The sequence below is a fragment of the Hypanus sabinus genome, chromosome 14 (genome assembly GCF_030144855.1).
Source record: "Hypanus sabinus isolate sHypSab1 chromosome 14, sHypSab1.hap1, whole genome shotgun sequence".
Lineage (NCBI taxonomy): Eukaryota > Metazoa > Chordata > Chondrichthyes > Myliobatiformes > Dasyatidae > Hypanus > Hypanus sabinus.
Genome location: NC_082719.1, coordinates 2,101,168 through 2,127,036, shown reverse-complemented (window position 1 = coordinate 2,127,036; position 25,869 = coordinate 2,101,168). Strand labels below are relative to the sequence as shown.

General features: G+C 41.7%; 2 protein-coding genes across 4 annotated transcripts in view; one reads left to right on the top strand and one right to left on the bottom strand.

Annotated features, from left to right (window-relative positions):
• arhgap24 (Rho GTPase activating protein 24) overlaps positions 1-25,869 on the top strand; it is a 454,853-nt gene that overhangs the window by 421,580 nt on the left and 7,404 nt on the right. For both annotated transcript variants that reach the window (XM_059988689.1, XM_059988690.1), the window contains 4 exons: positions 3,969-4,101; positions 7,471-7,544; positions 15,938-16,059; positions 22,256-23,333. In XM_059988689.1, coding sequence (XP_059844672.1) covers positions 3,969-4,101; positions 7,471-7,544; positions 15,938-16,059; positions 22,256-23,333 — 1,407 coding nt within the window. The remainder of the gene's footprint in view (positions 1-3,968; positions 4,102-7,470; positions 7,545-15,937; positions 16,060-22,255; positions 23,334-25,869) is intronic.
• LOC132404523 (uncharacterized) lies at positions 7,594-15,930 on the bottom strand. Of its 2 annotated transcripts, XM_059988692.1 has the most exons (4): positions 15,639-15,930; positions 15,356-15,448; positions 14,030-14,079; positions 7,594-13,339 (listed from the first exon to the last, which is right to left on the bottom strand). In XM_059988692.1, exons 1-4 carry the CDS (start codon positions 15,676-15,678, stop codon positions 12,509-12,511), a joined length of 1,014 nt encoding a protein of 337 aa, XP_059844675.1. In that variant the 5' UTR covers positions 15,679-15,930; the 3' UTR covers positions 7,594-12,508. The 2 variants fall into 2 exon arrangements, with proteins under 2 accessions (XP_059844675.1, XP_059844674.1); XM_059988691.1 differs by having other exon boundaries at positions 15,356-15,930.

Sequence of the window (25,869 nt, the reverse complement as noted above, 5' to 3'; positions counted from 1 at the left end):
TTTGAAATGAACTTCATTAAAAAAATAATATTGTGCGTGAGTATTCATTTTGACCTATGACCTCTGTTGCTCTTGCTCTCAAGAAGGTTGGGTACTGGAGAAAGTGATTCCTCTTTCAAAACCAGTGATCGTGGAGGCTGAGTTCTCAGAGTAACTTGGGAAGGCTTGAGCTTTCCATTGCAAGAAACGAGGAAAAGCAATCCTATCAAGTACTCTTGTTATAGTTCAGGACCTCCGGTCACGCCACTGCAGTGGAGGGAGGAAGGAGCAAAATATTCTGATTGGAAATATGTTTATCGACTTACTGTTGAGCTTGCAAAGGGCCTAGATGCAGGCAAGATGCTCTGGATCAGAAATGAAAGTTCATTTGAAACTTTAGTGCTTATTCACACTGATTGCTGCAGGGAGAAGAAGCCTGCTCATTTGAACTAAAGGGGTTATTGTCAAGTTTAGCACATTGCTGTTTGTGGTGAAGGTTGCCATTTTATACTGAAGTTGGAAATGTGTCTGTATGCTAGGGCAAACATTAACTGCTGCTGGTCTGTCTGACACGCGTAAGAAGATCACCTCGAAGCAAATGCTGTCACTTGGTACATTTCAAGGTACCGGAGTACAGGCAACCCTCAAAGTTATGGTAGCTCAGCCTATGGAAATTTATCCTTACAAAATTCACAAATCACTGCTAAAAAGTATTGAGTATATTGTAATTTCTTGTGCAGTTCTGGTCTGGTCACCTCACTACAAGAAAGATATAAATAAGATTGAAAGAACACAGTAAATTTACAAAGATGTTGCCTGGATTTGAGAATCTGAGTGATAGGTGAAGTTTGAGTGGGTTAGGACCTTATTCCCTGGAGCGTAGGAGAATGAGGGGAGCGTTGATACAGGTATTATGAAGGGTATAAATAGGGTGAATGCCAAAGGCTTTTCCCACTGATGTTGGATGAGACCAGAACAAGAGGTCATGGGTTAAGGCTGAAAATATTTAAGGGGAACTTGAGGGGGATCTTCTCATGAGAATGTGGAACAAGAGACCAGTGAAAGTTGTAAAGATGGAGTTGATTGCAACATTTAAGAGAAATTTGGGTAAGTACATGGATGGGAGGGGTATGAAAGGCTATGGGCCAAGTACAAGCCAATAGGACTAGGTAGAATAATAGTTTAGCATGGACTAGATGAGCAAAAGGGCCTGTTTCTGTGCTATAGTACTTTATGACTCTAAGTATGGGATACAGAATAAAAATTTGCTCTTATGAAATGTACATGAACAGACAGTAAGCACAACAATTTTTCACAAATAATTGCTTGATACATGCACAAATGATGTGCCTTCGCGTGGTGGAAAATCAAGATATGGACCGTTTCCACTGCTGTATTATGGGCATTATCTGTACATTCTTGGAATGCACTGGACCTTGGTGGGGAAAGACTGCAGTTAAGGTCTTACCACCAGAGGGCACTGAAGGGCCTTGTGTCACAGTTTTTCAAATACTTCATAGGTATATTTCAGAAGAAAACTCAGGAAAATAATTTGATGGTGCAATGAATGGAGAGGAAAAGGTATACCCATTGTATTTATTGAATAAAGTATTATTGAAATAAACAAACATTGAAGTTAGGCCACCTGAATAAATATTGGAGAGGGTGTCTTGAGGTAAGGGCCCAAATGCAGTGGAGTTATTTCCCTGAATTGGCATATTGGATCACATTAACTTGATGATGGTAGTTTGTTCTTTATTCTGTATAATTATGCAAAGGCAAATGGTACATCTTGGAATAATTGAAAACGATCACGTTTGCTGTTCTGTATGTTTACACAGTGTGAAAGAAAGGAGTTTATGTTTGCACCAAGTTGTGCTTCATTAAAAATCAGCTTGATTCTCCTTTGATGAGGAATCCCATGGACGGTGGACATGTATATTCTGTTTAATAGTGTTATTTTCCTGCTACTAAGCAATGTGTTACGTCCTGCTCAAAATACACTCTGAGTTAAAATAACCACTCTTCAGTAAGGCATTGATGGCAGAACCCCATTTGTATATGGCTGTGTTCTCCATAGAACAGCCTGATTTTCATTACTAACAAGGCAAAAACATCATACCTGCCTCAATTCACCAGCCTCAGGGTAAGGAGAGAGAAAATGAAAGTCAATTCTGCTGCGGATTGACAGTGTCCCACGCAGGATTCCACTAATGAGTATAAAGGAACATTTCCAACACTAGCACTTCTTAAATGTGTTTATTTAAATGTATGTAATCGCATTGCCATTTACAACATAATAAAATCGATGAAAAAAGAGAAGGCAAGGCATTGTAAATGAATAAAATCAAGCTACAGAGCATTTGTTTGCAGAGATCAGATTATACGAGTGCTTGTGCTAAGTAAAATACTGGACTTTGCTAATGAGACTCTTATTTAAGTATCATGTCAGGAAATCTAGGGTTATATTTCTGAGGCTACAGAATGATCAGCAACTACAGATTCTGAACTGTAGTAACACTCTGAATTAATATCAGGTGTACTTGAGAATGGGCTACTTATTAATAGCCAGATGAATGTATTCAAAACTGAATTAGATAGACAGTGTGCCTGGAAATCTATCTCTCTCCCCTTTTAATTAATCAGTCAAAGAGAAATCTTTGATACAAGTTGGAGTATCACTTGCTAACTACCCTAGAGAGCAGTTGCATTTTCATCTGGTTTCAGCTTAGTATGTGTGTAAGGTTGGAACAAAGGGGTAAAATATCTCATTTAATATCTCAGTGCAGTACTTTAAGTACAGGAGGTCCCCCCCCCCCTTTACAAAGGTAGAGTGTTCCTATGAAACATTTCTTAAGCCGAAATGGCATCAAGCGAAGAACCATTAATTTATATAGGGAAAATTTTCGTAAAAGCAAAAATCTTCTTTGTAATGTGAAAACGGGTTACTAATGTAGATAACACACACAAAATGCTGGTGGAATGCAACAGGCCAGGCAGCATCTATAAGAAGAAGAACTGTCGACGTTTTGGGCCGAGACCCTTTGTCAGGACTAACTGAAAGGAAAGATAGTAAGAGATTTGAAAGTAGGAGAGGGAGAGAGAAATGCGAAATGACAGGAGAAGACCGGAGGGGGTGGGGTGAAGCTGAGAGCCAGAAAGGTGATTGGCGAAAGTGATACAGAGCTGGAGAAGGGAAAGGATCATGGGACGGGAGGCCTCGGGAGAAAGAAAGGGGGAGGGGAGCACCAGAGGGAGATGGAGAATGGGCAGAGAGAAAAAGAAAAATACAAACAACTAAATATGTCAGGGATGGGGTAAGAAGGGGAGGAGGGGCATTAACGGAAGTTAGAGAAGTCAATGTTCATGCCATCAGGTTGGAGGCTACCCAGCCGGTATATAAGGTGTTGTTCCTCCAACCTGAGTGTGGCTTCATCTTGACAGTAGAGGAGGCCATGGATAGACATATCAGAATGGGAATGGGACGTGGAATTAAAAAATTAAATACTAATGTAGGTCTTTTGTGAAAGCAAAGTGGAGTAAAGTGAAAATTCGTAAAGCAGGGGACACCTGTAATCAGTGATCGACATTCTATTAATTATTATGTAGCATCATGCATTCTGTTGATTATTTTTCTTGTCTGATGATCTAATTAACTGATACTTTGGCAGCATAATGTTTAAATGCAATTTAAACAAATTACCTCAGCCAGCATTAGGCAACCTGTTTGAAAAACACTTACAGAGTTCTAGGATTACGAGACATCAACTGGCCTACAAACTATTAAATGGGGTTACTAATTCTGGATAATAGTCATTCAGTCCCCAGGTGCACCAGGTGTTAGGAATTGATGAATAATGGCAGCATTATTTTGGTGATGCAAACACGGACCGTCAGCAGTGTTCTGATGGGCTGGATATCACTTTGCTGCTCTTTGTTCAATAGATGTGACCTATTGCAATAATTGTTTTCATTTGCTTTGCTTTCAGCAATACAGATGTGCACACTGTGGCGTCATTGCTCAAGCTGTATCTGCGGGAGCTGCCAGAGCCTGTCATCCCCTATGCTAAGTATGATGAGTTCCTCTTGTGTGCCAAACTCCTCACCAAAGAACAAGAGACTGTAAGAATTTTACCTTACCTTTGACTGTGTTTTCATTATAACCAATTGTAAGCAATTCTTGTAAACACCTCTTTCCATAATCTACCTCTCCTTTCTCTTTCCCTCATTCTAAGCCCATCCAGCTTTATGCCTCTCTCCAATGCTGACCAGTAATTTGAAGGCCAGTAATATAAGGCTGTACAGGAATGCAGATGAGAGTATGTGCCGTTTCAATTGGCTGCAGCTCTGACAGGGGGTGGACATGTGCTGATGAAAGATGGCCTGTGATCGCTGTGAGATAATCCCTGCATTTTGCAAGTGTTTTGAAAACGAATTCCAGCGTCATTTAAACAGCAGCAACACAGTATGGAGAAGAGGTCTGTCAGACTGACCAATCAAAATGCCTCTTCCTCCAACGCAGTAGAAACAAATGAGTAACAAGTGACTGTCTGGGGTCATGGGGAAACCAGCCTCCCACCAGACTCTGTATACACTGCAGGTGCTCCTGGCATATCGCTGTGTCTCCTTGCTTGAGCTAGCATTTTCAGATTTACTTTGTCAAAGAACAGAACCGTTGGGTAGGAACAGAAAGGTGCACAAAGTCATGCTGTTTCTTACAAATATGAGATAAAGTTCCATGCAGTGTTGGAAAAGGTCTGTGAGCTGTTGCTCTGAATTGTGGATAAAGTTTACCAACTGCATAAATATTTACCAGTATTGTATTTAACATGTCCTTCTTAGAAATTAGTGAAACATAAAATACTTCTGTTACACTCGTACTTGTGGTTAGTTTACCATTCACCACTGCAGATCAGGAAAAGCTTTAACTGCAGTACATGTTGAACATTAACAGGGAATACTGCAGGTTAGTCAGCAGGCAAGCAAGACTAATAGTTTCAGTTGTGACCCAACCTCAACTCAAGGCTATTGATGAATAGTCATCTGGACAGGTTATCAGCAATTTCATGCACAGATTCTGTGACTGGATTTCCATAAATTAACATATTAATACATAATTTTTCAGAGATACATACTTTTATATCTTTAATATGTGTGCCACTATTCACACGGTCAGTAGTGCTATGGTAAGAGAGTCTGGAATCTGGAGTGAAAACACAAACAGGTAGAAGAATTCAGAGGATTGGACAACCGTGTGTGGGGCGGGGAGGGAGAGAAGCCACTGCCAAGGATCAACCCAAACCGTTAACAGTTCCTTTCTCCCCACAATCTCCTCAACCCATTGAGTTCCTCCAGCAGTATTTTGCTATTGAAGTAGATTGTTGTCTCAGGCAGTGCCTGTATTTATCAATGCACAGAATGTTATACATATATATTTTATAAAAATCCCATATGCACTGAAAAAAATGATAACTTCAGTGGCCATTGACTATGAGTTAATTTCAAATATTTTCCTATCTGAATAGGTTACTGAACTTCTAAAATGTTGACAACTGTAAATTTCTTTCGATTCTGAAAGAACTTAAAGGTCTTCATCTCTTTAGTCATGAGCCTCTGCTCATTGTCTCCGACTGATATAATAACATGGAAAATAAAGGCAAGCAACAATCAGTCCCTTAAGATTGTTCCATCTAAATCCTTACAGGAATCATCCCAAAGTCAAAGGCTGCAAATACTAGAGGTTGAAAACCTAAGGAAAAAAATCTCACAAGCTCAGGCCACGCCATTGGAGAGAAGCAGAGTTATTGATTCAAGTCAAAGACCTTTCATCAAAAGCCCTTCCTCAGGAACAATCCTGTTGGTGATTCCATTCCTTATGATTAAGGTCTCAAAGACAAAATCCACAAAATATGCTCCTGAACTCACTGAAACTCTCCTGTTTAAACTTAATCTTATTTCCCAATCCATCATTTTTCTGATGGTTTTCAAACTACTGATCCAATAATCTCCCTCTCGGCACATATTCCTGCACACAATCTAAATACCTTTCCACCTCCATTCAGGGCCATGGCAGTCCTTCCAGGTGAGGCAAAACTTCACCTGCGAATCTGCTGCTCTGTTGTGTCCAGTGCTTCCGATGCAGCCTCCTCTACATTGGTGAGATCCTTGGAAAATTGGGGGGCCGCTTTGTCGAGCACCTCTACACCATACACCACAATTGGAACTTCCCAGTGGCCAAACACTTTAATTCCCATTCTGATTTGTCAGTCCATGGCCTCCTCATTTGCTCAGATGAGGCCACCCTCAGAGTGGATGAGCATTACTTTATATTCCATCTGGGTAGCCTCCAACCTGATGACATGAATATTGATTTCTGCTTCCAGTAAACAAATTTCACCCTGCCCTTCCTCTATTTCCTACTCTGTCCTTTTACCTCTTCCCACCTGCCTATTACCTCCCCCTATGTCCTGTCCTCCTTCCATTTCTCCTATGGTACAGTCTCCTATCAGATTCCTTTCCCTCCAGCCCTTTACCTTTCCCACCCCTGGCTTTACCTCTTACCTTCCAGCTAGCCTCGTTCCCCTCCCCCCTCACCTTTTTATTCTGGCGTATTTCCCCTTTGTTCTCAGTCCTGAAGAAGGCCCTCAGCCCAAAACGTCAGCTGTTTATTCATTTCCATACTGTAGATGCTGCCTGACCTGCTGAGGTCCATTAGCATTTTTGTGTGTTGCTACTGATCCAATTTGTCACAGTCTTTAGAGCTCAGAGTTTACAAATTTCTTCATTAGTCTTGCTCTTTGATGTATTGATTACACCAGTGAGGATTTCATTATCTCCAACTTTTATTAAAATTGACATTATTCTGAAAGTGTATGCAAATATATAAATCTAAAGACTGATTCATCCTTGCAAACCCGTTAATAAAGCATCTAGCACATGATGCAAGTGTCAATAGACAATAGACAATAGATGCAGAAGTAGACCATTTGGCCCTTCGAGCCTGCACTGCCATTCTGAGATCATGGCTGATCATCTACTATCAATACCCGGTTCCTGCCTTGTCCCCATATCCCTTGATTCCCCTATCCATAAGATACCTATCTAGCTCCTTCTTGAAAGCATCCAGAGAATTGGCCTCCACTGCCTTCCGAGGTAGTTGCATTCACAACTCTCTGTGAGAAGAAGTTTTTCCTTAACTGTCCTAAATGACCTACCCCTTATTCTCAAACCATGCCCTCTGGTACTGGACTCTCCCAGCATCTGGAACATATTTCCTGCCTCTATCTTGTCCAATCCCTTAATAATCTTATATGTCGCAATCAGATCCCCTCCCAATCTCCTTAATTCCAAGCCAGGACTGAAAGTGCCAGCTTTGCTATAGCTGTTTTTGAAATTTGATTCATATTTGATTGATTCACACTTTATCTCAGTGTTAAAGTTGTGTAGAGGACCAATGAACTACAGTTGAAGAGAACACTTTATTTCTTTCAGGGGATGAAGGAGCTCATCAAACAGGTGAAGACCCTCCCTCCTGTGAACTTCAACTTACTCAAGTATATCTGCAGGTAAGCGGCTAGAGGCTTAGATCTGTCATGGAAAATAAAGTTAGTTAATGGAAGTTGATGGTGTGATGCTGCTACACTGTCAAGCTGGAAATGGGCAAACCAGCGTATCATCTTAACGAGCAAGTCCAGGCCTCCCAGACCCATAGTTAGATAGACTTAATTATTCTGAGTGAATACAAGTGAAAAGTTTGATTCTATCTTGACTCAGATATATGATCAGGGCTATGTAACAGCACTGTTTGTTGATTCAGTGAGAGGTGACGGAATACACTGCAGAAAACGACACATCAGCCATGTCAAATGGGACACGCTGCCTGATAAACAGTGGGACTGCTCAGGCTTGGCAGATCAGAGCAATGAGCGAGGCAAAACGTTGAGCCAAGACTTTGCAGGGGATCCCATCTGCTCCCAACGGCTGCCAGCTTGCCTTCGGGGCAAGGAGCTCCCACAAATCAATCACAGATATAGAAGCACCCATCCATTGATAAGAAGACAGGTAGCAAAATGGGAAATCAAAAATCTGCAAATGGTGTAACTTTAAAATAAAAATTAAAAATATTAGAAGCTCTCAGCAGGTCAGGTAGCATTTCTGGAAAGAGTAAGAGAGTTAACAGTTCAGGTTGGATTTCTCCTCAGAACTGGAAAGCAAGTTTTCTTTAAATTGCAGGGAAGTTGAGAGAGTGGTAGATGGGCAAAAATGATATATTTGATAGGGTTGTTAATGTGATTTTGATGTTTATGGACCTCTCTGCTTAATAGAATGAAGTTAGTTAGAGAGAGAAAGGGGAGAGAGGGACAGATGTGAAGTTGAAAGCAAAGGGGAAGTGCTAGGAATGCCCAGTAAGACAGGCAGTGCTTGTGGAGAAAGAAAAGACAGAGTAGATATTGCAGATGGATAACCTACAGCAGAACTGACCAGATCTGTTACAAACAGAAAAAGTGAATTATTTGAAATAGGTGTATTTGAATTTGAGACCTGGAGGTTCAATGTGCCCAGAGAGACGATGAGACACTGTTCTTCATTTCATATCGGGCCTCATTGGAACAGTAAAGGAAGTTATGGAGAAATAGACCACAGCGCAAAAAGGATGGGAAAGATAGTGAAGAATGCCCTTTGGACCTGTTTCTTGTTTAAGTATCTTTCTAACTTCTGAAATGCAGTTAGTTGGGGGAAAAGGAGTGTATGTTCTTCTAGTTCCCAGTCCCTTTTCAAGCCAATTTAGCTCTATCAAGCTCTGTCTTCTGGCCTGTGTCCCTGTTCCATCAATAATTTCAGTAAAGAACTTCATACTGCTTCTCCCTGGACCATGTTGGCATTGTGAAGATAGCTGGCTGGCACAGGCCATGTGGTGAAGGTGTGGCAGGCTTCCGTGTAAACCGCAAATTCTCAGCAGCTTCTATAGTCTTCACAAGGGTTTGATTCCATGCTCGAATGCTAGGGTCCCCAGTACAGTGGGAGCTTTTCCTGAAGTTCATACATAGGTTCCAGAGTTTTAAGGAACGTGGAGCACCACCATTCAAACTTGCTGCAGTGTGCCCAGTTGCTTTTGGCAGGATCTAACTAATATCGTCAAGTGGTACTGCTAGATTTCCTCCATGGATCACTAGTTCATTGGAATCATGTGGCTTATTAGAGAACTTCTTATGATTAAAGGCAAACCACAGCGAGGCAGAACTGGATCACAATGCAGCTGTATCCTTTCCCTTACACTTGTTAGAGAATCAGTTGACATCCTCTGATAGTCCAGTGGTTATCGTGACCATTTCTACATTGAATTATAGAACAGAATCATTACGGCCCCCCATAGCAAGCACATTCAGCTTGTTGACTGCACACTAGCTCTCTGTCCCCGTCCATATGGTCCCAGTCATCTGTCCTTTCAGCTGTTGCCCTGTAAGTAATTGCCCATCCTGTGGTTTCCACCACTGTGTTTAGATGGTATTACTCTACGTGTAAGATAGCTTTGCCATTCATCTTCTTGGTGTCATGATGTCAACTTTCAAATTACCATAGAAGCTGAGTTCAGTTCCATGATTGAACTTGTGATTGTTGTTTGCTGGCAAGAGGCCAACACGGCTGTGGCCTTTCTCTGTTGTGCAGTACCATTATCATAGAAGTGGGATGGATTCAGAGGAGATCCAGCAGCTCAACAGCAGGCCCTTTGAGGTACTGTGGGCTTTCAGCAAGAGCAGACTAGCATTCTGCCACAAAATGTGACCCACTGATCTGTGCCGTACTCCCCAGTTCAATGATAAGGCATGTATGTATGAAGCAGTATCAGAATTACACTTCAGCGCATTCTGTACTTGTTGAAACCACGTCACATTGGTCAACAGGAGTGACAACAAAAGGGTGTAAAATGTTTTGGGGCTGACAGCCAAGAAGTGCCATAAGAACTCTACAGGGCAGCAGGTGAATGAGATGCCACCATCTGCAGGCTCCCCTCCATTTCACACACTATCCTGACCTGGAAGTGCATGCACTTTCCTCCCTCACTGCTGTGGCAAATTCCCGTAAGGGCTCACATTGCAGCCTTCACCTTGAGGAGGCAGCAGTTCAAGAAGCTGCCTCTTCAATACCTCCTTGGAGCTGTTCAATAAATGCTGACCTGCATAAACGCTAACATCTGTGAATGAGTTAAAAAAATAAAACAAACTCAGGTGGTCTCATTCAGTCTGTGCCCAAATTCTACCGATATTCAGCAACTGGATGTCAATGGAGCTGATTGCTAATAAAATAGTACTTCAGGAAAATAGTACAGGGTTGATTTTCCATGGAAGTTCTCCCATTTCTTTGGGAAAACCATAGAAACTCAAAGGAAATGGAGTTTCTGCTTATAGCAGAATTTACCATCATATCAGCCCTGAATAGGTGTTGGTACAATAGGTAAAACATAGCTGGAAGTGGACTAGAGGTTGTGTGCAGTGAGGCTCTATGCATATCGACAAAGTGCTGAGGTTTCAATGTTCTACTGTGGAGGTGGGGGCAGGGAGAGTACTGTAGAGATAGGACTGAGGTATGGACAGGATTGAGATAGGACTGAGGTAGGACTGAGATAGAACTGAGGTATGGACAGGACTGAGATAGGACTGAGGTATGGACAGGACTGAGATAGGACTGAGGTATGGACAGGACTGAGATAGGACTGAGGTATGGACAGGACTGAGATAGGACTGAGGTATGGACAGGACTGAGACAGGACTGAGGTATGGACAGGACTGAGATAGGACTGAGGTATGGACAGGACTGAGATAGGACTGAGGTATGGACAGGACTGAGATAGGACTGAGGTATGGACAGGACTGAGACAGGACTGAGGTATGGACAGGACTGAGATAGGACTGAGGTATGGACAGGACTGAGACAGGACTGAGGTATGGACAGGACTGAGATAGGACTGAGGTATGGACAGGACTGAGATAGGACTGAGGTAGGACTGAGATAGAACTGAGGTATGGACAGGACTGAGATAGGACTGAGGTATGGACAGGACTGAGATAGGACTGAGGTATGAGGTGGAGATTAGTGGAAGACAGGGAATGGTTAAGTGGTTCCTGGACAGGCCAATGAAATGATTGGAAATTTGGGAGCAGGGGTTTCCTGAGGGAATAATTGGGGGGGATCCAAGGAAAGGTTAGGGGAGAGCTTGGGGACAGATCTGAGAGGAATTAATGAAGGAACGTACTGTTCCTGGAGGGAGATCATTGCCTTGGACTCCCTTTAATCAGTTCAATTAGGGCCAGGCCCTTTGACCAATACCTGGACAGGTCTCGGCTCTCGGGTTACACCAGTTCAGAGTTTGTACACAGGACCTTGTGCAGGTGATATCTGTTGGGAGTTGTACAGTATTTAACAGCATTGCCCGTGCCTAGGGACCGCATGTACAAAATATCTGAAAATACATATAGTGTTTTTTATAATATTTTATTTACAATTTTCTACAAACTACAACGAAGAAAAGAAAATCAGTAATATATATAGAAGGATCATTGCCATATAAACAAAAATAACAATAATACATGTCTTAACAAATGAGCAAGTCACCCATAGTAAAACAGGAAAAAAAAAGAGAAAGAAGGAAAAGCACCCAATCCATCACCTATCCCACTCCAAGCCAATCGTTATACGAGATACAATTTTATTACCCCAGAACTACATATTGTAATAAAAAAAGTGGGGGGGGGGGGGCAGCCTGCTACCTGATCAGAAAAAAAACAAAAGTAAAAAAAAAGCTGGAAATGTAGGTCCGATTATCAAGGGAAAAAAGAACAAACACCTGTCAATCTAGGTGAGAGTTATGAAAATATTCGAGAAAAGATCCCCACACCCCATGGAACTTTATGTCCGAATTAGAAAGTAAATAGTGAATCTTTTCGAGATCTAAGCAAGACACAATATCCCTAAGCCATTGAGCATGGGTAGGGGGAACTACATCTCTCCATTTAAGGAGTACTGCTCGTCTGGCTAGAAGAGAGAATAAAAGACAATGTTCATTGTTTAGCCAGGGTCAAATGCTTGTCAGGGTCTCGAAGAATACCAAAAAGAGTGATCAAAGGATCAGGTTCCAAATGACAATTTAATATCAAAGATAAAGTTAAAAAAACATCTTTCCAAAATTTTTCCTGAGTAAGACAGGCCCAATACAAATGGAAAAGGGAGGTCTCACCTCCTTTGCATTTGTCACACCAGGGACTAATATCAGGGTAGAACTTAGCCAATTTGGTTTTGGACATATGAGCCCTGTGGACGACTTTAAACTGCAGGAGACAATGACGAGCACATAAAGAGATTGAATTGACGGATTTAAGAATTGAATCCCAAACCTTGTTGGACAGAGAAAAACCTAAGTCATGCTCCCAAGCAGTTTTAATTTTATCACAAGGGGCTCGTCTGAGAATCATAAATTTAACATGAATAGTAGAGATTACGCCTTTGCCCAAAGGGTTCATTTGAAGAAACAAGTCTACAACATTTTTATCAGGTTGTTCAGGTGATGCACCGTCAATAACTCTCCGAGATGTGAGGCAAGATATAGGCTTTTATTGGCTGGAAGAAAGAACAAGCAGCAACTGAGCACCACACTACATCCTGGAGACTGAGAGGCCGGGCTCAGGCTCCAATCACCTTTATACCAGGGTCTGTGGGAGGAGCCACAGGAGCAGTGGGCGGAGCAACAGGAGTAGTCAGCGGGGGGGGCACGTCCAGACAGGTATATGTAGTTCACTACATCAGGAAAATGTGGTATTAAAGGGCTAATAAAATGTCTAATTTGGAGGTATCTAAAAAAATGAGTATTCGGTAAATTAAACTTTATAGACAACTGTTCAAAAGACGCAAACCGATTGTCTATAAAAAGATCTTCAAAATGCCTGATACCTCTCCTACACCAGCCTTGGAACGTGGAATCCTGCATAGACGGTTGAAATAAATGATTGTATAGAATAGGACTAGAGAGGGAAAAACTATAAAGACCATGGTATTTTCTAAACTGAGCCCATATTCTCAGAGGATGCCTGATTACAGGAATAATAACAGATTTTGGCAATTGGCAAGGAAGAACAAATCCAAGTAAAGCTGGAATAAATAATTTCTTATAAGCGTTTAATTCCATTGCCACCCGTGTTGGACAAACAGACTGGTTATAAAAGTAGGAATAAAAGATAATATTACGAATATTGGCTGCCCAATAATATGAACGAAAATTAGGCAACGCCAAGCCACCTTCTCTTTCAGGCTTTTGGAGATGAGCTTCATTGAGTCTGGGCTGTTTATAGGTATGACGAGATAATAGAATCTAAAGAATCAAAAAAACTAGGAATAAATATAGGTAAAGATTGAAATAAATATAAAAATTTAGGGAGAATGTACATTTTAATTACATTAATTTGCCCAATGAAAGACATGGACAGAGGTGACCACTGTGCTAATCTCTGTTTTGTAAAATTTAAAACATTATTGAAATTCTCATTGAACAGTTGATTGTAGTTCCTTGTTACGATAATACCAAGATAAGTAAAACAATTGTTTACTACTTTAAAAGGGAGATATTGAAATTCTAATTCTTGTGCTTCCTTATTTATCGGAAAAAATTCATTCTTATGTAGATTAAGTTTGTATCTGGATAGCTGACTAAATTTATTGAGAAGTGAAAACAACAAAGGTAAGGAGGTGGTCGGGTTTGATATAAAAAGTAACAAATCATCGGCGTATAGAGAGACTTGGTGCTCAAAACCGCCCCCCAGATCCCAGTCAGTTCAGTACAACTGCGAAACGCAATTGCCAATGGCTCGATAGCCAGATCAAATAACAGAGGGCTTAAAGGGCATCCCTGTCGGGTGCCACGTTTAAGATCAAACGGTTGGGATTGCTGGGAATTAGTCAAAACTGATGCAATTGGATGGGAATATAGTAACTTAATCCACTTAATAAAATTATATCCAAAATCAAATTTTTCTAAAACCACAAATAAATAGTGCCACTCCACCTGATCAAACACCTTTTCGGCATCAAGGGAGTTAACACATTCAGGGGTCCCTGATGAAGAAGAATATAGAATATTAAAAAGACGTCTAATATTGAAAAAGGGAAGGTGATTTTTAATAAAGCCAGACTGATCCTCAGAGATAATTAAGGGTAAAAGAGTCTCCAGCCTACAGGCCAAAACTTTAGTTGAAATTTTAGCATCTAATTTTAGTAGAGAAATCAGCCTGTATGAAGCACATTCTAATGGATCCTTGCCTTTTTTCGCTAAAAAATGATACAAGCCTCTTCAAATGATGCAATTTATTTTGTTTAAAAGAATCAGAAAAAACTAAACTAAGTTGGGATAAGAGCAATGAGGAAAATGATTTATAAAATTCTGTAGAAAACCCATCAGGACCAGGAGATTTACCAGGCTGCAAAGCAGAAATGGCGGAGGATATTTCCTCTAAGGATAATGGCTCATTCAATTTATGTTTAAGATCAGAAGGAAGTTTAGGAATATTTAAACTATCTAAAAATTGCATAACAGTAGTATTACCATTAAAGGATTCAGAGGTGTAAAGTTGAGAGTAAAAATTCCTGAATGTATCATTAATTTCAGACTGGTCCACATTAATATTCCCATTACTCATTCGAATTTTAGTGATGTGTTGTTTTGCTTTAGAGTGCCTAAGTTGGTTAACTAAGGACTTACCAGATTTATCCCCATGAATGTAGAACTTACTCCAACTGCCCAGAAGTTGACGTTCAATCGGATAAGTAGAAATAAGATTAAATTTAGTTTGAAGTTCCATTCTTTTCTTATATAACTCCAGATTCTTGACCTGGGCGTATAATTAGTCTATAGCTTTAATCTGATTGATCAGTTCTAAACGTTCTTTGTGAGTCTTTCTTTTCAAATTTGCTGTGTAGGAAATTATTTGACCTCTTAGATATGCTTTCATTGCGTCGCAAACCACCTGACTAGAGGTTTCAGGTAGTGCATTGGTATTTAAAAAGGAAGTTATCTGATCCTCCATAAATTTTACAAAGTCGTTATCTGACAACAAGGTCGGATTAAAATGCCAGTGTTTATTTACTTGAGGGAGGCCAGGGAGAACTATGGACAATGTAAGTGGGGCATGATCTGAAATCAATATACTCTTATAGTCACAAGAACGTATGGATAGGATCAATTGATTATCAATTAAAAAATAGTTGATTCTAGTAAATGTATGGTGAGCTTGTGAGAAAAAGGAGCAATCTCATTCATGTGGATGAAAGAAATGCCAAATATCAGATATTCCATAATTAGAAAGAAAAGATTGAATAAATAAAGCAGATTTACTTAATTGTCTAGGGATAGAAGAAGATCTGTCCAAAACTGGATCCAGCCAACAGTTAAAGTCACCACCCAATATAAGAGAGTATGAACTTAGTTCTGCCAATGAAGGAAAAAAACGGTCAAAAAACCCTACATCATCCGAGTTAGGAGCGTAAAGGTTGGCTAAGACCACCTGTGTATTATAAAGTTTCCCCAAAACAATAATAAAACGACCATTAGGATCAGATATCTTATTATGAAGCTCAAAAGAAACATTTTTGTTTATAAGAATTGAAACGCCCCTCACCTTGGCTTGAAAAGTTGAATGAAAGTGTTGTCCTGCCCATCGTGCCATCATACAGTGTTCTTAAGTGACCTGACTCAACCAGTGATCTGGGCTTTAATCAGTTTGACTTGATTAGCACATAAGAACAAATTTTTCCTCCCACGACCCTAAGGCTGAAACGGATCCTATTACCTGAGGACAATAACAGCACCAGAGAGACTGTAAGGCACTTTCCACAATCCACCAAAACTTCCTTCAGTGCTGGATTTGACATGCAGCAGGTTACACTGATTCAGTGCTGACTGATTAATTTTTTGCAGGTTCTTGGATGAGGTCCAGTCTTACTCAGATGTAAACAAAATGAGTGTTCAGAACCTGGGAACAGTGTTCGGGCCAAACATATTGCGTCCAAAGGTTGAAGATCCAGTTACAATTATGGAAGGTAATTGTAAAAATCTGCTTTCTGTTACGGTTGACTCTGCCTGCGTGTGGTGTGTTTAAGCTTGCCCTTTGGGTGGCTGCCACCTGCGACCTTGCTCAAATCCAAACAGGTCCATGAAGTATCACCATTGTTACTGAGCAGGATCCGGGGAGACCTGACAGGGGGGATTTTTATATTTAATATTTGCTGATTCCTCTTTTATCCAAAGAATTGTCTGTATAAACCAAGGAGACAAGAGGACGTTAACCTTAATAAATAATGAAAAGGGTAGTGATATATGTTATTCATTTATTGTTATACTGTGTGGAATAGGCCCTTCTGGCCCTTTGAGCCTCACCACCCAACAGTCCCCGATTTAATCCTAGCGTAATCACGGGACAATTTACAATGACCAATTAACCTACAACAGGGGAGAAAGTACAAGCTCCTTACAGGCAGCGGCAGGAATTGAACCCAGGTCACTGGTACTGTAAAGCATGGTGCTAACCACTACACAACTGTGCGTCTGCACTCTTGTCTCAGACCTCCAGCACTGCAGAGCCACTGCCAGTATTTCTTACATTGGCGCCATCTGCAAGATGTTGTACGTTCTCCCATGACCACGTGTGTTTCCTCTGGGTGCTCCGGTTTCCTCCCACACTCCAAGTATGTACAGATTAGTAGAATACTTGGTCATTGTGAGTTGTCCTGTGATTACGTGAGTGTTGAATAGGTGGGTTGCTAGGCAGTGCAGCTCTTTGGGTTGGAAGGGTCTGTTTCATGCTGTATCTCCAAATAAAACAAAATAAATCAATAAATAAATTGGCCAACACCACAGGATGAATGAACATCTTACACCTTGTTGATGTGTTCTAACAGATCCAAACTTGAGGACCATTGTCTTATCTGTCAACAGTTTGATTTCTGTGGAAAAAACAGTCCATCACACCACCCAGAAGTCAGTGAATTGTGAATCTCCTCCATGGCTTGTAGTTGAAGAGTTACAAGAGAGATTAATAGATTTTAACTCAGATTACCAATTTGCTATTTTTATACTGGTAGATGTCTGCAGATTAAGAAAAATAAAACCTATCTGAGAGTCCTAGTGTGAATTCCAGCTGTTTTTTGTGCAGATGGGTGTTGGAAGCTCAACTGTCGCTACACAATTACAGCCAGGCTCCTTGAACATTATGACTGGGTCTAATAGTGGGTACCAGCTTGTGGAAAACTTGCCCTATCACACTTGGATCTCAACCACAAGGTTCAAAGATGGTCTTATGGAGAGAAAATGGAGTGATTCTGACAGCCAATGTCTAATCATTCCTCCCTAAGTCTTCGTCCACACAATGGAAGGGAAGAATTAATCTTCCTCTACACAGCCAATCCTGAGTCCATTTGGTCTAGCAAATTGATTTCCTTGTTCAGTCTCCTTTATAAAGAAGGGCTCTGTCCACATGTCTATTTGTCCAGAAGTTTCTGTAAAATTGGCGCTGATGGTTAAAGTGAGAGACCCAAGAAAACCTGAATAATTTTAATCTATCATCCAACAAGGTTCTACTGAATAGGTAGGGTTGAAATCACTCCTTTGGGATTTTAATTTGTCATAAATCAGTATTTGTAAAAGTTAATAAATCTCTTGGACTGCAAAATTTACAAACTAGCTATAAACAAAGTAAACTGTTGGTGCCTATTAACATTATATTGGCTTAAAACTAATTAGATTATGTGGCAATCTCTTGCCTGAGAAGTTAGGAGAAATACCATACTTTGGGATATTTTACGTAACTGCCAGCTGGAAATGAGGTTGAAGGGAATTTAGAAGATTATCTTTTTACAACAAATTGCAGCCAGATGTCAAAATTGGGGGTGCTGGACCAGACCAGCACTGGGAATTTAATCATTAGAACTTAAGAATATAAGAAATAGGATCAGGAGTAGGCAATTCAGCTTCTCAACACTACCCCACTATTCACCAGGATTGTGGCTGAACTGTTCACACCATTTACCCTGCACTGTCTCCATATCCCCTGATTTGGCCTATGGCTCTTTGGTGCAGACCGCTTGGCCAGCGGAACATTCTCCACATATCCCTCTGTCAAAATCTTCAGCTTCTTTGTATGTGTCAATAAGGTCACTTCTCATTCTCCTAAAGTCGAGAGCTGAAACCTACTCAATCTCTCCTCATGCGAACAATCTGTCATCCCAACAACCAGTACAGTGCAACACACAGCAGGCCAGGCAGCATCTATAGGGAGAAGTACTGTCGACGTTTCGGGCCGAGACCCTTCGTCAGGACAGTGAACCTTCATGAATCCAAGTATAGAGTGCAGTGAAGGATCACTAAGCAGTTCATTATTTGTATCCTTCTTCGGATAAGAAGACTGAAAATGAGCACAGTACTCTAATTGTGGTCTCAACCAGGCCATATACACTGTCATTATCGTTAAACATCCCTAATCTTGTACTCAGTTTTCTTTCAGAAGAGGCCAATGTATCATAAGCCTTCCTTACTGCTTGTTGCACATGCATGTTAGCTTTCAGGCCAAGTCATTGGGTATATTTAAGGCAGAGTTTGATGGATTCTTGATTAGTCAGGGCATGAAGAGATATGGGAAAAATTGGGAGATTGGGGCTGAGAGGGAAAATGGATCAGCCATGATGAAATGGCCTAATTCTGCTCCTATGTCTTATGAATGTACAATATATGGACAGTCAAGTCCTTTTGAATATCAACATTTCCAATCTCTTGCCATTGGAAAAAGTGCTGAGCATTTCAATTGCAGCAGATATTCTTCCCTTTTCCCACATTGTACTTCATCTGCTGTGTCGTTGATCACTCACCCAGATTGTCCATATCTCCCTGAAGCCTCTTTGTCTCTTCACTGCTAACCATTCTCCCACTTAGTTTCCCATCAACAGCAAACTACCAAATATTACATTTCGCTCCTCACATCTATATAAGTTACAGACAGACAGACATATTTTATTGATCCCGAGGGAAATTGGGTTTCGTTACAGTCGCACCAACCGAGAATAGTTTAGAAATATAGCAATATAAAACCATAAATAATTAAATAATAATAAGTAAATTATGCCAAGTGGAAATAAGTCCAGGACCAGCCTATTGGCTCAGGGTGTCTGACACTCCGAGGGAGGAGTTGTAAAGTTTGATGGCCACAGGCAGGAATGACTTCCTATGACGCTCAGTGTTGCATCTTGGTGGAATGAGTCTCTGGCTGAATGTACTCCTGTGCCTAACCAGTACATTATGGAGTGGATGGGAGTCATTGTCCAAGATGGCAACTTGGACAGCATCCTCGTTTCAGACACCACCGTCAGAGAGTCCAGTTCCACCCCCACAACATCACTGGCCTTATGAATGAGTTTGTTGATTCTGTTGGTGTCTGCTACCCTCAGCCTGCTGCCCCAGCACACAACAGCAAACATGATATCATTGGCCATCACAGACTCGTAAAACATCCTCAGCATCGTCTGGCAGATGTTAAAGGACCTCAGTCTCTTCAGGAAGTAGAGACGGCTCTGACCCTTCTTGTAGACAGCATCAGTGTTAGGGTTCTTTGACCTGTCCAGTTTATTGTCGATACGTATCCCCAGGTATTTGTAGTCCTCCACCATGTCCACACTGATGCCTTGGATGGAAACAGGGGTCACCGGTGCCTTAGCCCTCCTCAGGCACGCCACCAGCTCCTTAGTCTTTTTCACATTAAGCTGCAGATGATTCTGCTCGCACCATGTGACAAAGTTTCCCACCGTAGGCCTATACTCAGCCTCATCTCCCTTGCTGATGCATCCAACTATGGCCGAGTCATCAGAAAACTTCTGAAGATGGCAAGACTCTGTGCAGTGGTTGAAGTCCGAGGTGTAGATGGTGAAGAGAAAGGGAGACAGGACAGTCCGCTGTGGAGCCTCAGTGCTGCTGACCACTCTGTCTGACACACTGTGTTGCAAGTGCACGTACTGTGGTCTGCCAGTCAGGTAATCAATAATCCATGACACCAGGGAAGCATCCACCTGCATCACTGTCAGCTTCTCACCCAGCAGAGCAGGGCGGATGGTGTTGAACGCACTGGAGAAGTCAAAAAACATGACCCTCACAGTGCTTGCCAGCACATTTCTGTAGATCCTAGGTCCAAGCACAGATCTCTACCATAACCTACTCATCACCATCTGCCAACTTGAGAACGATTTGTTTATCCCTGCATTTTGGTTTCTCTCAATCCAAACGGAAAGTATTATCCCCAATCTCATGTGCCCTTTTGATTGTATTTTGTAACTCTCCAACTCTTGGTGACTTGTGCACATGAATAGTCAAATTCCCTTGTTTCTCCTGATCCCTCAACATGTAGATCATATCCTGAATCATCTTCGTGTTCGTCCTTGTACTTTTCAATCACATCATTTTGAAATGTTTGATCCTTCCTTCTGTGAGGAGCTGAACGAGGCCTCGGGCTCAACTCGGGGATGGTATTATTCAAAGTTGTTTTATTCCTCTTGTTTCTTTATAAGGTGGGAGGGTTGACATGAAAGCTACACACACATCTCCAGGGAAAGCTGATACTGTGCCCATATATTGGCCACTCATGACAGAACTTCCACTTCTCTCAAAGTCTGCAGTCAACAATTTTGTCAGGATTGTGGACTGTTTGAAATGTTTTATATTAATCATTCCACCCAATAGAATCCACTGAGGATTTTCTACAGAGAAGACAAACAGGAGAATCCATAGACCAGTAAGGACTGCCCTACCTTGTGAACTGGCCAACACTGTAGAGTCATAGACCAAATAGACGCTCAGTCCTGCCACTGCCTGTGGGGAGTTTGTACATTCTCTCTATCACCTCCTCAGTTTCCTCCAGGTGCTCTGGTTCCCTCCCACACTCCAAAAACAGCCCCTTGTAAATTGTCTGGTGATTAGGCAAGGATTAAATCGGGAGATTCGGGGCGGTGCGACTCAAAGGGCCAGAAGGGCCTATTCCACATTGCGTCTCCATAAATAAATAGTAAAATGTCCATGTCAGCCAAATATGATTTCTTCTATCAGCACTTGTTGGAGAGCCTTCCATACCAAGACAATTGCGATTCAAATGCTTCTTAAATACTCCGAGAATCTCTACCTCTGCCATCCCTAATGTAGTGCAGTCCAGGTTTCAATAGCTTTTGGCTGAATAAAATTTTCCTCAGATCCACTCTAAATCTGCTACCTCTCACCTTAAATCTAAGCTATATAGTTTTAGACAGCTGTAATTTGGGAAAGTTTCCTCTCATAACTTAGTATAATTCAATCAAATCCCTCCTAAGCCTTCTCCACTCTCGGAAAGCAAGCCCAGCCTATCCAGTTCCTCCTCATAACTAAAAGACTCCATGCCAAACAAACATCTTGGTGAATCTCCTCTGCAGAAATATGCACCAATGTGAATGACTTGATAATCTTTCTTTTAATCAATCTTTTTATTGATTTAAAAAGAGCATATATACAAGCAAGAAGAGAATTATCTCAAATATATTTATCAATAACAATATGTAAAGAAGGTGAAATAAACTATCAAAATCATGCATAGTATTAATCTGATATAGAATGCATAATAGGGAAAAAGATAATTAATTCTCATCAATTCATGAAGAGAAAAAAAGACTTTTTGAAATTTTTATGTGAAACCCCCCCCCCCACTTTTCTATACAAACAGGAACAAAAACAAAAAGGGGGAAAAAAGGACTGGGCAGTCCTGAGAGTAAAACCAAGAAAAGAAAGACTTCCTGATCAAATCCAAAACTTCGGAAAAATAACTGGAACGGAGTCATTACAAAAATCAGTAAATCAGATCATATGAAAATATTGAATAAAAGGTCGCCAGATTTCTTCAAATTTAAAAGATATATCAAATATCCAACTTCTTATTTTCTCTAAACTTAAACAGGATATGATGGTGGAAAGCCAATAAAAAACAGGTGGATTAGGATCCTTCCATTTAAGTAAAATGGCTCTCCTTGCCAGTAAAGTTGAAAAGGCTATCATCCGCTGAGCGGAAACAGGAATAAATACTGCTTCCGATGGAATAATCGGACTTCTTAATCTATGCCTACTTGGCATAAATGTTGGGATACCCATTTTGTTTTGTTCTAGAGTGAAATATACAGCATAACTAATTCTTTGTTATCTGTCTCCTCTTTTCCTGCACCTATCCCGGCCTTTCTGCAGGTACAATCCTCGTTCAACAGTTAATGTCGGTATTCATAAGTGAACACAAGAATTTATTTCCCAAAGATGGAGAGGAGATTCAAGGCAGGCAGGATGGCTGCAACAATAACAATGAAGTGCCAAAGAAGTCCTTGGCAGGGTTCTCTCCGCCTGTCAACAAGGAGAATAAGAAGCCGTTTTCCGAGCCCGTTCGTCAGTGCTCCTGGGATAACTCAGAGTCGCCAAAAAAAGGTAGCAGTGAGAATGGAGGCTCTCCTACCACACTGAATGGAGGAAACAAGTTGAGCAGCAGTCCCAGGAGCAGCCTCGGCAAAGTGGATGTCAACAGAAGTCCACCGATCACAGTGAAGAAGAACCCTGCTTATTCTAAAGGGAGTGGCATTGTCACCAATGGTTCCTTCAGCAGCCCCGTGGAAACACAGGAGAAAATCCAGGCATTGCCAAACGGGAGCCTGCAGGCCAGGAGGAACTCCTCATTGAAGGGGATGGGGACCAAGCTGGGGACCGGCAGCATGCAGAACGGGGGAGTGAGAATGGGGGTTTCCAGTGCAGACGTGCTGAATTCCTCTCTGAACAATCGAGTTGCGGGCTGGCTGCCCAATGGGTACGTCACACTGAGGGACAGCAAGGCCAAGGATGCGGTTAACAGTGAATCCATGCAGCACCACAGACTCTCCACCTACGATAACGTCCAGCTGCAGTTCTCAGCTTCCAACTCAGACGACAAGCAGAGCGTGGACAGTGCCACCTGGTCCACCTCCTCCTGCGAGATACCCCTGATGGAGCGCTCCACCTCCTGCCGCTCCTCCACCACCACCTGCCCGGACCAGGACAGTTACGAAGACCCGGCTCTGGAGGGCCCAGTCCACGAAACCTCTTTCCGGACTGACTCAGAGAACAAGTACGAGCGGAGTGGTGCGGGTGGCTGCAGCAGTCGGGCCACAAGCAGTAGCGACAACAGTGACACCTTCGTCTCCAATGCTTCCACCGGCAACCACAGCGCTTTGCACAGTCTCGTCGCCAGTCTGAAACAAGAGGTTACAAAGCAGAAGATCGAGTATGAAGCACGAATTAAAAGGTAGGACAACTGTTCAGTGGAGCATACGCAGCAGCTACATATTTTAAAAGTTTTACCGCAGTCTTATGGTCTCAAAAGCATTCCTACAATAACAAAATCAATTCATCTCAGCTTCACTCCGTTTCTAGTTTGTTTTGGCATGTTATTGAAATATTTGTTTCCTGTTTATTTATTTGGCTGTTTGAAGATAGGGCAGCAATGGTCCTCTCAGTAGGTTACCCACCACTGGCTAAGCTCGTGCACGAAGCAGAGTCACTTGTTTGTGATACTCAAAGGCCTTCTGGCCAAGCAAGGTGCCGATGCCTGAATGGGTGTGGGGGAGTGGCAGGGAGTTCACAATAGTGTAGTAAAGCCAGGAGGTTCAGAAAATGATTGTCTGAATGTCATCAACAGTCAAACATTTGGCACACATTTGACCAAAAATCTGTGCCAACTTCTTGCCATCACGGTTCCTGCTAAAGCCCAGGCTGACCTCCGCAGGCCTGCACAGGTGATTCTCTTAGACCAGGAAGGTCAGCTTGCATCCTGTACTTCACCAAAATTTAATCAGCATTCAATCTTGATTAATTGCTGTTTGTGTGGCAGTTCATGGAAGAACTTAGACACCATTGTCTACCTGTGGCATAATTTCCAATATAAAGCTTTCAAGCAAACAGGAATAAATCTTCAAATAGTTAAACACGAAATCTTTTATTAGGATTCTTATTAACAAAGAATATGAGGGAAATCTAGTCCGCACCCAATGCCACTGAATATGGAGAGAGGAGACAAATCTCACGTGAGCAGGAAGTTCCTACATTACTACATGTGACTTGTCTCGTACCTCATCGTTGAACATGGTGGTATCACTGGAGACGAGTATCCGGGTGCAAGAGATAATGCAATGTTTTAACGAACCTAGTCATTTAATCAATTATCTTTTGATTATATCAAGGATTTTGGCATCTATCATTTTAAAGACCATAAAATCTCTCTCAGATAGTTACTGAATTTATGAGATAATTACACACCTCAGACAAATGCTATAGGTTTCAATTTTTATATTTTTTTATTTACTCATATTTTAAACAGTTCTATTAGACTGACGTAGGACCGGAGACAGCTCTCTCACGCATACAAAGCCATTATCCCAGAGGGAAGTGTGACTGCTATTGTCATCTGTTAGAATCATCGTCATAGAAACAGGGAGTTGGCCATTGGGTTCACTCATGGCTGATTCATGTGCCAAAGTCCCAGGTGCTGCCTTGGTATATCATGCTTAATAAACACCCAGCAAACATCCATTGAGTTTCAATTTACCAGCTACTTGCATGCAACTGGCTTGGACAAAAGATCTGAGGTTGTTCTATGTGTGAAACAGCGTTTCTTGACGTCACTCACAAATGGTTTATCTTAACCTCCTAACAAATTAGTTTCTACCTATACCAACAACTTCCTTGACTACCTGCAATATATCGGAAGTTATTTAATGGGCTATGAGCACCTCAGTGTGTATACATCATGCTTTGGTGCAGTGGCGTAACTATGCAGACCTGTGTACTGGTTATCTACATCTCAAAGCTGACCAGGCTTTCTCAGAGTGAAGTGTGACAGAGGGAGAGTGGACAAACTGGCAGAGATACTGTTTGAGAAGGGAATCAGAGAGTAGCCTATACAGACAGTGATTGGGGCTGGCAGAACTAGGGGATAGAGTGAGCTGGCAGGGACATGAGGACAACAGATTGAATTTAGGCTAAAGCAGAATGGAGAAAGAGGTTGAGGAGGGTGAGGTTGTGTTGAGTCCAGGCAGTGTGAGGTGGTTTGGGCTTGGAGACTGATGGATATTTTAATGTGTTTGCTTTCCAGAAAGCCTCCTTCTCCTCACCCTACCTTTTTATTCTGGCATCTTCCCCCTTGCTTCTCAGTCCTGAAGAAGGGTCTTGGCCCAAAACTTCATCTGCCTATTCATTTCCATAGATGATGCCTGACCTGCTGAGTTCTTCCAGCATTTTGTGTGTGTAACATTGCCTGGGAATTCACAATGATGGACAGCTTTCTTAACACTTAGCAGTGTTCCAACAGGGGAAGTTTAGATAGAATGGTTTCATGCTATATTGCCATGATGCAAGTCAAGTCAGATGTTAGGTATGTTGTGCTCGGAGTGTGAGAAGTGGATGTTAGATTAGAATATGGTGTGCATGTTCTCATTACCATCCCCAGCTATACTTGTGCTGGAAGGTAGCTTCAGGGGAAGTGACTAAATGCAGACAGCCCTTTCCAAGGCAGATATCTACCGCTCTGGCACCATCGTGAATTTTGCAATCTTTGTCCTATGCCAGTATGTCAACGTACATCTCACACAAGTTGGAGAGCAGGGAGTTCTACTCAGTGTTTTTGTAAGACTTCTGAACATCTCAACATCACGTATTCGATGGCATCTGTAACCACAGGGTTTGTGAACATTCCCCCAGGTATTTAGCTTCTCATGCTCTCAAACATAGTGTCAGACCAAATTGTGCCCTCCCTGCAAGAAAAGAGTGAAAAGTTAGCCAACATC

Bases quoted from the DNA above. Each gene is read 5' to 3' on its own strand.
- LOC132404523 (XM_059988691.1), bottom strand. From the start codon at position 15,689: ATGATGGCACGATGGGCAGGACAACACTTTCATTCAACTTTTCAAGCC. The intron at 14,080-15,355 runs GTAAATCTGCTT...CTTCTTCATCAG, and splicing joins TTCTATCCCTAGACAATTAA to GGACCCCTGAATGTGTTAAC. The intron at 13,340-14,029 runs GTGGAGTGGCAC...TTGATTCTTTAG, and splicing joins CCGAAAAGGTGTTTGATCAG to ATTCTATTATCTCGTCATAC.